Genomic DNA, 12,359 nt, shown 5'->3' on the forward strand with positions numbered 1-12,359 from the left:
TGGGAAGCATTTTGACTGCTAAGGACAGCTGATAATGACGTGCTGTGAGCGCTGGTTTCAGTTGAAAATTTGCTTGGTAACATATGACCCTGTGAAGGATTGTGATTTCTCCCCCCAGCACATGTATAGCTGCAGCAATTATTTTTAGTCATTTTGGCAAGGTAACAGCCAGATGCTCTCCCCACACTCCAAGGTCTTATCATCACCCCGTATCCTCTGTTAACAGGCAACCTATCCAACACACATTAGAGATCACTGGAAAGCATCTGAGAGGAAAAATGAGAGAGAGAATGCATGGAGGGGAAGCGTAGTACAAATGGGGTGGAGAAAAAGGTGGCAGGGCATGTGTTGAACACACTGAGAAGTAGCAAAAGAACAAGGGAGGGAGTGTGGGAGGAGGAGGACGGAGAGAGCAGAGAGAGAGATGAAAGAAGACGGGTTGCGCCTGTCATGATTTTACTGGCACCAGTGGGAGCGTTTGGATGAGACGGAAAACAAGACGCCATCTTGTGTTCCATTCATGTCTGCAGTACCTTGGCCTCTAGTCCATGCGCTCACACTCACACTCTCACACACACACACACACACACACACACACACACACACACACACACACTCACACTCACACTCACAGAGTGGGGCAGGAGCTTGTGTTTCCAGTCCAGTGACAGCGGCCTGTAGTTAGGGTGGTGGGGCTTCAGGAGTAGCTCCTCGTATTGGAGAAGCATGTTTGTGTTGGCCCCGAATTAATAACTTTTCATTTAGTGCGGAAATGACAGGAATAGTAATTAAGGAAATGGAATGATTTTATTGGCCATGATGTTTATATTAAGTTCCAGATGTGAAGCAGCTGCGTGCGCGCTGAGAGGCCCTGCCCCCTGAAGCACTATCTAGAGGAACTCTTATTAAAAGCAAGATAACAGTGCCAGCCAAATGTATTTCCGCATGTACAAAAACGTCCAATATCTCATCACAGCGGGTAGCAAACTGAACTAATATCATGTCCCATTTGATGAATGGGAGACGGTTATGAAGCACCATGAGGCCTTGTGCAGTATTTATAAACGTACCCCTATAGTACAATTTATTTGCAGATATAATGTTACCCTATTTCAAGGCTGATTTGCCTGACTGGAAAAGTTAATATTGAGGAGTGGTTGTTCAGCATTCTTGGGTGGCCCCAGCCCATGCGAGTCCCATGTCTTGCTGCAGTGAAGCTCAATATCCCCTAAATGGCAATGACAGCGTTGCCGAGACCCTCGTATTGAGGATTGTGTGCGGCCCAAAGCCAGTTTGGATTCCAAATTTATTTCAAATGTATCTCTGCTGTAACATAGTCAAGCTGCTGTGGGCTCATGGTGAGGACTGACTGGCACTAGTACGAACAGAAAGCCTCCTTGTCCCGTCTAAACCAAGCCCAAAGGATGCAGGATTGTTACACAATGTACCTAAACTTAATTCTCCCAAATACCCTAAACGCTGATTGCCCTCTTGACTGATACGTTCTCTGTAGCAGATCATCAAACAGTGTTTATTTATTTATTTGGTTCCCCTTCTTCTTGGGGTCGAAACAAGAACACGAAAATCAAAGTTGAAGTAGCAAAAAAATACATACGTTCATAGGTATATACTGTAGTACTGTGCGAGTTTGAGAGTTGCTCTAATCAGCTCTGCAGGAGACAGTGTTTTATTCAGAGTAGACAGAAGGAGAAACAGGCCTGAGTGTCGGAGCTCTGTCAATGTCAGAACGTCCAGACTGAAGGAGGACCCCTGAGGGAAGGTATTGGTTAACATGTGAGAATACTTCAGAACCGTACAAGATGTGTAGATGACATTTACAAAGAGATTAACAGCTCTCGGGTAGGAAAAAAAAAAGAAACCCAACACACACATAAGGCACATACTCTCACGTACGTTATTTACTGGGGTCTGGAAAACACAAAGTCAAGTACGCCACCCTGAAAGCTATCTATCACTATTTTGATACAACTGTTCTGCACACTGCCTTTGTGAGTTGGAACAAATACAGTGGAATTGTTATTCTTTTTTTCCAGTTACATTACATTGCCGTTCTGCTCTCTTACTCACTCGCCATTCATTTATTAAAAAGATGTTTTCTGCAATATTTCCTCTTGTGCACGGCAATAGCACGGCCCTGCCCATTACTGTAGCCAATGATGTTTTGTTCTGTTGTGATGTGCTCCCATCTGGTTTCCAGTGAAAATGCATCACTCCATTAACATTGCCTGTGATCTAGAGGATGCTTTAATCTAAGACTATAAACTCCACTTAATTACATCCTCCAAAAGAGCTCTATTAGTATAACGCAATCAAACAGGGAGCACATCCATTTTGGCAAGTCAAACACGCTCAAATGGCTCTTGAAAATGTTTACTTTTGTCTTCTGATCAGATCATAGAATCATATTCAGAAGTCCTATGTTATGCTCCAAGGCCTTTATTTGATACTTGTGTTTTTTGTGGGGAGAAATAAGATGCATTGGTAATTGCTATGAGTTGCCATTTCTGTGCAGCAAAAAAGACCATAACAATTGAGTTTAGGGGAGTGTAAACAGACTCTCTGTGTGGTACACTGATGACTTTATGCTTGACCTTTCATGCTTCTCACTCTATTACCTCCAGTCATATTCATAATCACTGCCTGTGTAGGTTGAGCCAGTTTCCATCGGTCTAGCAGTATTTGTGCTATGAGTTAAATCTTCAAAAGGGAGCAAGATGGTCTGGTTTAGGTTTTTATACAAAGACGTTATTATGAAACATAAGATGCCATGCAATGACTTTTGTCACAGTGTCATGATAAAAAGATGTAGCGTGCACACAACTGACGCACTGTTACAGCAAATTCTAAGAGGTATCTGTTGGTGATTTAACAGATTTTTGTCATTTTTTGTGACTAATGACTTGCCTCTGATGACACAAATCCGGGTTGCCTGGCGAAGGATCAGTGACCTGTGACAACCAGTGTTCATTTCTGTCAGAATTTGAAATAAGATCATGAACATCAGGTGTACAACATACAAGAAACACCTTTTTAGAACCCTGCAGGGAAATCATCAAACCTAATGGCTCCCATGAGATGGCTGCCCACACCATTACAGATCCATCTCCATGTTTAACAGGCAACAGACATTGTAGGTCGAAGGCATCCACTGGCTTTCTTCAAATATAAACCTGCCCAAAAGTAGGTAAAAGGGTGAAAGACAGCTCACCAGATTATTTTTCTATTGCTTAGGGGTCCAAGCAGCTGCAGCTCTGCCAGAAGTACCAGGTTTGTGAAGCTTACAATGTTCAGTTTTTGTTGAGACTGTCACAAAGGTGTTGGATCAATTCTGTGGTCATTTTTTTTACACAGTTTTACAATAATTTTACAGTAATTTTACAATAGTTTTGTGTTCAGCAACTATCCTGTTATTAAGTGTCTATCTCTATTGATGAGCTCCAACTTGCTACCACAGTACCTCTTTGCTGATGCAATTAGTTATCTTTGGCATATGTTGTCATGACTTTCAAAACCGTTCCCCTTTCTACAAGAAATAGTTGCACAATAGATGCACCTGTTATTCAGTCACCGACTATTTGGCCTATTTGGTACTAGTAGTTGCTTCATGTTGCTTTAAAAACTCATACTTTTAAAGTTGACACACACTGCTAATTGGAATTCAACTTAATATGATTTGCATGTGTAGCTGCCTTCGTAATTGTGATTTAGATACTTCATAGTTAAAGTCATTTTTCTTGCAATGTTAATGTCATTTTGTCCACCCCCGTTATGGGCACTACATAATACTAATACATAATAATACTAATACAGAATACATAACTACTAATAAAGTGCTATCTTATCTTATCTTATCTTATGTTATCTTACATCCGTCTGCCCCTGCACTCTCCCCCTTAGAGTAAAATGCATATGGACTTGCAGACACACAGGTTTGTTATTTATTTAATTTAAAAAGCTCATTCATATAGGTTACACTATGATTCTTGTACTATAATATTCTTAAAAAACAACAACAACAACAACAACAACAACAACAACTGTATTATACAGTATAACAACCAATATTACAGTTGCAAAACCCATGGGTTTTCATTTATGAGGTGATCAGTGTTGTTCAATGACGATTAAATTAACTGGACCTTATTAAAACAGTGCTAAAAATCTTATTCAACATAATAATAATATTACCTGCCTTCGTATTCGTAATATCCGGTGTATGAGTCGGACTTCCTGTCTTCTTCCTCTAACACAACAATGGCGTCCTGTACTGAGGTTGGTAGTTTTTCCATATTTAAGGTGAAATAAGACAATTGATTTGGTGCCGTGACAGATTATACTCACTAAATATGTTGGTGATCGGTATCGGTGGAGGAACTCCACGGAAAGTTGGTTTCTGTTCTAATCATGTTTGTTTACAATCTCGTGTTATTATGCTAAGCTAACGCATGCTAACGTTACTGGGTGCTAGCTAGCTCGCTAGAAGCTAAGGTTAGCTTCTCGAAGCTCTTGGTCTCTGCTAGGTATTTTGTGTGCTAACCTATCTCTAATCGACCCATTAATGATGATCGGCCATTAAATGGGCATATGGGACTTTGTACAGCAGATGAGTGTCGGTAACGTTAACGTGTTGCAATGGTTATATGCAGGAGTCTGCTACGGCTGCTGATGAGGAACCGACCGAAAGTCTCGCATCGCAGAAGAGAGAGGCGAGACTTCGAAAATTTCGGGAATTACATTTCAAACGGGTGAGTTAAGTTGCCTGCCTTTGTCTGGTTCAGACACATTTACATACAGTCACTACCTAACAATGTTCCCTTCTGGTTTTTTGGTTGTGTGTGATGGTGCCGAGCTGAATTGAGTAAGACCCACCTAACAAAGCTGTGGAAAAGACATTCAACACGAGAAACACTGTTAATGTTATTGTGTCAGTTTGGGAAATAATTGTTTTGGGCTTGAAGAAATAAATATTATTCATGGGTACACTGTTTACACCGAGTTATTAGGTGCTTGAGAGGAGCACCTCTGTTAGAGCCGAGCTAGCGCACTTGTTCATAAATAGACATAATTGTCTTGTTGCTTGTACTGTCAGTCATCATGTTTTGTTATCCGTTGCAGAATGAAGCACGCAAGCTCAATCACCAGGAGGTTGTGGAGGAGGACAAGAGACTGAAACTCCCTACCAATTGGGAGGCGAAGAAAGCCCGGCTAGAGTGGGAGCTTGCTGAGGATGAAAAGAAAAAGGTATGTCATTCTTAAATTATGTAAGTAATACGCATTCATAAACTCTGTGACCCTATACTTGGTATATTCGGCATGGCGACAAGTATTGTGGTCCAGACTGTCAAGATGTGTGATGGCTTGATCGCCTAGGCAGGATCATGTACTGCAGTGTCAGCAACTGGCAAGATTGTGGGTTTGAATTGATCCCATAATATTTTTGTCACAAGGCATCTCCTTTCTCTTCCCCATCTAGCCTGTTTTTCTCCACTGACATAGTTTTGATGTAGCAGAATTGCCATAAAAATCATCATTAAAAGTCAGTGTAGTTAGTTTGTATTTTATATTAACAGAACTCCAATGACAGCAAAGGCTCTTTCTAAGTTTCATTATATTTCAATGTGACTTTTGAGATCTAATTATAGCAGTCTGGTCTACACTTGGCTGAAACCTCTTATGTGTTTTAGAATTAATTTAGAATTCTGGTGAAAATGTGAGCCGAACCGCCTCAAAATCTGGTGTGGAAGGTATGATGGCAACAGAAGCTGAATCTGATTTTTGTGCCACTACACATGTCACTTATGCATCCTGGCATAACAGAATGACAGAAGTCACATACAAGTGGCAAGTGTAACCATGATTGTGCGCATTTAATTTTGTTCATACGCATTTATTTATTTTTTATGATTGAAAGTTTTCATTTTTCGGACAATTGCACATGCAGTAGTGTAATCCAGGATACAGTGCATTAAACTAAAATAATAAAATATAAAATTCTAAATAAATAAAATAAACATTGCACAACAACAAAATAACTTGTTGAACATGAAGATCCCAAAGCATTTATGCAATTGTAGAATGCCACATCTTTACAATTTTGCCAAGTTCAGTGAACCAGTCCATATAAGAAGGAACCCCTACATTTTTCCAAGCCCTTGTTAAAATCTATTTGCCCACCATTATACCAGTCTGGATCCAGGCTGTGTCCCCACAGTCCCTCACCAAAATGTATAGCCTAGGAGAGAATTCAAATTCACTGCTGGTAATTTCTTTTTTTCCCCCAAAAAAAACCTGAACCCCTCATGCACCAGTCTTCCCTCAGATCCCCAACACTTACAGCAGTCAGCTGTATCTTTGAGCCCCAGAATATTTTAAACTGTATAAATCTAAAGTTTTGACAGCTCCTGTCCCATTATTTCTCACTAAATGACAACTTTAAGTCTTTCTCCCAAATCATATTTACTGCTGTGGAAGTTTTAGCGGCCTGGCAAAAGATCTTGGGGTAATACAGAGAGGCCAGTTCCAAATGTCAGTGTCAGTTCAATTCATAGTGATGAGGGGGTGTTCTGGGAGAATGCAGAACTCCCATCAATAAATGCCTCAATTGGGTAAGTATTGCCACTAATTAGACCTGGGGAGACTAAACTTTTGGACTAACTCATCAAAGGATTTCAATGAACCAAGGTTCCTCAACAAGGTTCCTCAATTCACATGCATTTATGGGTGTTGACATTTAGACCGGCTGTCTGTTTATTGAAGATGAATATGTGCATTCCAGGATTGTGCCGCTAGAGGGGAGGACTATGACCGAGTGAAGCTGCTGGAGATCAGTGCTGACGATGCAGAGCGGTGGGAGAGGAAGAAGAAGAAGAAGAACCCAGACCCAGGATTCTCAGGTTGGCATCAGGGTCTCCAGTGAAGAGTAGAGCATGAAGCAGATTACTTGCTGTGTAGTCTTTGGTTACTGCTGGCTTTTAGGGTGTGAAGAAGTGGGAATGAATTCACTAGTAAATGACTCTTTTCTGGACACATTCCTGGAGTCATAATTATAATGAAAGCCTGACCAAACATTTTTTTTTTAGTTTTTTTTTTTTACAATCCTCAAAATATCAAACCGCTGTTGACTATTTATGTAGGGTTAGTGTTTTCGGATGAACATGACTAAGCCTGCCCACCTTGTTTTTCTGCCAGTGGCTTTTAGCCTGCTTTACCTTAAAGGGGACAGTTTGAAGAATTATTTGACATTGTTTAACAGCATGCCAGGAAAGAGTATTCATTTCAAAGGCAATAGACAGTCAACATTTAAGAGATTTATGCATGATCTTTTAAGGATTAAGATGTACTGTTACCAAGTACCTGACAAAGATACTATAATCATTTAAAATTTTAATGCATTTAGCAGTTTTGGTCATCGTCGTGCCAAGGTGGTGAGAAAGCGTGCAGTGGAAACAAAGGCTGACAGTCCAAAACACTTTAGATGCACGTGACTGAAGCCGAGGGAGAGAGGGATCAAGCAGATTGTTTCATTACACCCTAAATAATGATTTAAAAAAACACACTTATTACATATTTTTAAATTAAATTAAACAGAAGAGCTCTGTGCATAAAGACCCAGCCTCCTCCACTGATGTTATTTTGTGCTGCCATTCAATCTCACAGTGCAATATGCACCCAGCCTGTCCAAAGGATGTTTGTGTGGGATAGGTAGGAGGAACCAGGAGGCTGCCATCTTTAATGCACCCAATCCATTCTTTGCCCAACCTCACATTCCATTACAAATGGACTATTTGTGTGCATCAGTTTTGCACCCAAAGCACAAACAGTAAAGACTATAGACTTATTTTGCTTTAATTATTAACAGAAGTCTAAACTGATTACACATTTACTTGTTAAAATTGCCCCAGTCATCATTTATATTAAATCATGTTTTTTCCCCCTCACGCCTAATATGAGTGAGTTTTGGCAGTAAACATCCCACTGAAGTGGTTGTGTCATTTTTCAGTGTTCAGCAAGAGTTGTCACTCACTGATTGTATTGACTTTGAAATTCTTTGTGCCAGCATTTACAGTCACGGCAGAAAATAACACGTAGGCAAATGGCTATTAGATCAAGGCTGCCTTTATTTTAGGCATGGGTAACCCCCCTGTCATGCTGTAGGACCTCAACCTATTCATTTAGTCACCTAATACAATTTACTCTTGAGGAAACAAGGGGCACACGGTGATTCTGTTCCACCATGTTGTTGCATGTGATTGTTTGATAAGCACACAGCGACAGGCTGCTACTAAGGATGGCATTGTCACACTCCTACATATCAGCCACCCATAGAGCAATACTGGTTGCGTGTAAGGACCCCTTGGGATATTAATCATCTTAAACTGCTGCCAATTTGATCTACTGAAAAAGGATTGCAGCGTCTCCCAAATATGGCTGCCATCTGTTGCATCAAAACCTCTCTGAATTAAAACCTCTGGGGAGAAAATTATCACCAGAGGGGCTTGAAGAGAGGAAGGGAGGAGGAGAGTTGCCTCTTCATCCCTCCATAACCAGCCGCAGGTTGTGTTGCAGAGCCTCGTGCCTGCTTGCTGTTTGTTCCAGTAATTATAACCCAACCCCCTTTCTCTTTCTCTCTCTCTCTTTCTCATTGTGCTGCCACTGGGCTGCAGGTTATGCCGAGGCCCAACTCCGACAGTACCAAAGACTCACCAAGCAGATCAAACCAGACATGGAGGGCTATGAGAGACAGAGAGAGGAGTGGTGAGTTAATCCCGCTCCCATCTTCTTTTGCTGTCACTATACTGTATCTCTGTGTCTTTGATACTGTCTCCAGACAGACAGACAGCTAGAAATGGGAAGAAATTATGTCCCCCAGACCCTCAGGCATTTGTAGATTCTTGTGAATTCCCACTGTGAGAAACCCATAAAAATTATCTATGAGAACATCTCTGCTATTAAGATTATTACCATGAAATTTTTAAGAGGAAAATTAACTGTAAGCATTTGTTGGTGTAATCATCTTAGCATCCACCCGTCACATGTGCACAAAGCATTTACTATGTGTTAACTAGTGTACCCCATCCCTTGCCCTTGGGTTGGTTTTGACATAGTTGCACACTCCCCAAATCCTTTCATGATTTTTAAGTGTTAATGTGAGGCATGCGCTCCGAGGAGCAAGATGGTCATAGTTATGGTGCGTTTGCTCCCATTGGCCAAAGATGAGTTCAGTGCCCGCAGGTTTTTCACCCGTAATGGCTGCCACATGCAGAACTGTGAAGGATGCACCAACGCATTAGCCCCGCGACCACATAATCATCTTTCGTCAGGATGACCATAATCACAATGATGGAATCTGAAGTCTGTCCAAGAATGTTAAAACGGTGATTATCTGTGGTGATGTATTTCTCATTCCTCTGCTGGTGCTCCACAGTGGCGAGGACTTCCACCCCACCTCCAACAGCCTGATCCACGGCACCCACGTCCCCACAAAGGAAGGCATCGACCGCATGGTGGAAGACGTTGAGAAACAGTAAGTTGAACGCAAAAACAGACAGCAAGAAAGAGGGAGATATCCTCTTCTGACCTCCGTTCAGTTCATCTCAGTGCTAATAAATTCTGGTAGTGGAAGGAGTGAGATTGTGAGCTCTTTGCCAGTAAAGGAGAGGGGGACATTTGTGTGAGCCAAGGCCTATCTGATCCCAGTAAATAAGCCCCAGAGTGGAAACCCTGATGTAACTGGCTGATAGGAGGCTGTTCATTATTGTCTGCCTGGGGTGGCGCTTGATGCCTTATCTCTCCCCTATCAATCTCCTATCTTAAACCCCTTTTACACACATGACTCAGGAATGTTACAGTATGCTATGAATACAATACTGTACAGGAGGCACCTCAGACTGAGCCTTGTACACAGAAATGTCCTGTGGTCCGTCACCTTATAAATCACCAAAAACACTTGTGTTGACATTCTATGTTCAGCGTGGCACATGATATGATGCTTGGTTTTGACAAATATCTACATGTTGTGTGAGTGGGTAGTTGGTCAGTAAAGCCACATAAGATGCCACTCTAAAAGAATGGCACACAGGGATCAAAGAGTACTTTTAGGTGAAGGTCAAAACTTCACTGTTGTTCCTCATACCTTACCAGCCGGCTGCTGCCTCTAATTGTTCAGCTGGTTCCTCTGCTGGTTCCTCATTAAGTATTTGTCTGGGCTACAAAAGACCCCCTCACCTTTGATTTCCCTAGTCCCTCCCTGAGCTGTGCTGTGTTTGAGACAGTCTGAGGCTTGTGTTTAGAGATGCGACTGTGGGACATTAGACAAGGATTCGGCTGCCAGAGTATGACGCACAACACCGCTTTGAAGACACAATGAATCAACACTGGGAGCTCACAAATTGACAGTATTTTCCTCTGTGTGTGTGTGTTCGTTCATTCGAGTGCGTTAGGTTTTTCCATTGCCACTCTCTTTGGCCAAATTTTAATGCACACCCCCAAAATATTGCCTGCAGTGAATTATTGTGATTGGATATGCCATGGATAGTAGCCATATTGGTTTATGAAATCCACCCTAAGCTGCTCTTACACTTCATTGTCAGGATCGAGAAGCGGGCCAAGTACAGCCGACGCAGGGCCTACAACGATGATGCCGACATCGACTACATTAACGAGAGGAACGCCAAGTTCAACAAGAAGGCGGAGCGTTTCTACGGCAAATACACAGCAGAGATCAAACAGAACCTGGAGAGAGGCACAGCTGTGTAGCTGGCCCCGCCACGTCGTCGTACATTTTCAATTTATCTGTTTTGTCTCCATTGAGGAGGCTTAGAAAAACCCTGTTTTTCATTCACTGTACTAGCTGTGTGCATAGAATACTATATATATACATGCATTACAACGCTGAAATACCATGGACTGTGTATTGTGAGGCAGTTGTGTGTAACATTTTTTATATTTGAAATAAGTTTTTCTGTTTTCTCTCAACCATTTGGATCAATTCTAAGGTTAACTTGGATGTGAGCTGAACGATAATCGCAGTTATTTCAAGATATAGAATGTTGTTTGGTGTTCCTCTGTACAGTGTGAGCAGTGAAAACAACACCCTTGATATTATTCTTAGCCTTTATTTTTAAATAAACCACTTTAAATGATTTGGTTATCTGGCATGCTTGTTGGTTTTGCTGTGGGTTTTTGTGCGTGCGGTCTCATGACGGGGGGGGGCACATGTTGAGCGTGAGAATAAAGTAACATATCATTAACCCCTAGGGCATGTTCAGCAGAAGATGCCAGCCAAAGAATGTATTGGTGTAGGTGCATGCGGAGATAAGGAGCAACAATTAAGCAATTCAATTTCTTCATTATCGTCCGCATCTCACTTCAACCAACTCGCCCCAAGCGGTGACATGAGCAGGAAAGGCTTGTGACCCGAGAAAAGATCAAAGACGAGTCAACGGATTCCCATGCTGTCTTCTCCTGCTCCTTCACTCCTGGCTGTCTGAACGCAGTGGCAGTGCACCCTCTGCAGGACAGAGGGCAGCAGTGACTGGTTTACACAGGGTGGGGGGTTACGCCAACACATTGAATAAAACAAGGGCTGTGTCTTAATTTGAATCAGATTTGTGTTGAATTTCATCTGGATTAATGAATGTTCTGAATAAGCCTTACAGGATATGGTAATGAGATGGGATGCCTTCAAAGGCTGGTGTGCAAGGAAGCAATGACACAAGTTGTTTATGTTTTCCTGATATAGTGGAGGGAGGGATGGGGGGGCTTCAGATCATGCCTTTGATATCCAACTCTCCTCTGGAGCTTTTAGAGATGAGTGGATTAAGTTTTCAGGTTTATGATTGTGTTGTTTTTAGAGTTTCATCTGATGAGCCTGAGGCTGTTGGCTGCAGATTTTATGAGGACAGATACCTGTGCATAAATTCACTGTTAATACACTGACATAATTTATGCTCTGGAGGCAAACTGCCACTTGTCATGTTGTGTGTCACAAGATACACACCAGTCTCCTCTGCCTACCTGTTCATTATAGGGCCTGAAAAGAGCTGCTTTATTCATTTGAAAGAGAAAGTCCTAGGTTAGCCAAATGGTTGTGGCTTAAGCCTGTTATAAGAATGACTGGATAAGAATGTGTGTCAGCGGGCGAGTTCCTCCATAGTTACCTTTGTTGTTCATTTGTCAGGGTCAGGCACCTTGGAATGAAAATCTAATTCATGTGATGCACTAAAATAAATGCCTGGTATCCATGACATAGGAGAGAATTAAATATCAAATAAAGTTTGCCTGTGAGGGGTGACTTGTTGCATTTTTCTCAAGTCAATCTGAAAAGACGTTTTGTGTCC

General features: G+C 41.8%; 1 protein-coding gene across 2 annotated transcripts; it reads left to right on the forward strand.

The window, feature by feature from the left end:
- Positions 1-4,249: 4,249 nt before the first annotated feature.
- Positions 4,250-11,162, forward strand: syf2 (SYF2 pre-mRNA-splicing factor). 2 transcript variants are annotated; one of them, XM_071524731.1, is made up of 7 exons: positions 4,250-4,293; positions 4,668-4,766; positions 5,137-5,262; positions 6,797-6,914; positions 8,685-8,775; positions 9,446-9,544; positions 10,611-11,162. In XM_071524731.1, the coding sequence occupies exons 1-7, from the start codon at positions 4,276-4,278 to the stop codon at positions 10,774-10,776; spliced, it is 717 nt and encodes a 238-aa protein (XP_071380832.1). In that variant the 5' UTR covers positions 4,250-4,275; the 3' UTR covers positions 10,777-11,162. The 2 variants fall into 2 exon arrangements, with proteins under 2 accessions (XP_071380832.1, XP_071380833.1); XM_071524732.1 differs by having other exon boundaries at positions 4,276-4,317; positions 4,692-4,766.
- Positions 11,163-12,359: the final 1,197 nt, after the last annotated feature.

Source organism: Centroberyx affinis, unplaced genomic scaffold (genome assembly GCF_046629955.1).
Source record: "Centroberyx affinis isolate AG114_WGS23_722 - 3 ecotype Tasmania unplaced genomic scaffold, CSIRO-AGI_Caff_v1 ptg001226l_1, whole genome shotgun sequence".
NCBI lineage: Eukaryota > Metazoa > Chordata > Actinopteri > Beryciformes > Berycidae > Centroberyx > Centroberyx affinis.

Coding starts and splice junctions, on each gene's coding strand:
- syf2 (XM_071524731.1), top strand. Junction 4,767..5,136: donor GGGAATTACATTTCAAACGG/GTGAGTTAAGTT, acceptor TATCCGTTGCAG/AATGAAGCACGCAAGCTCAA. Junction 6,915..8,684: donor CCCAGACCCAGGATTCTCAG/GTTGGCATCAGG, acceptor ACTGGGCTGCAG/GTTATGCCGAGGCCCAACTC.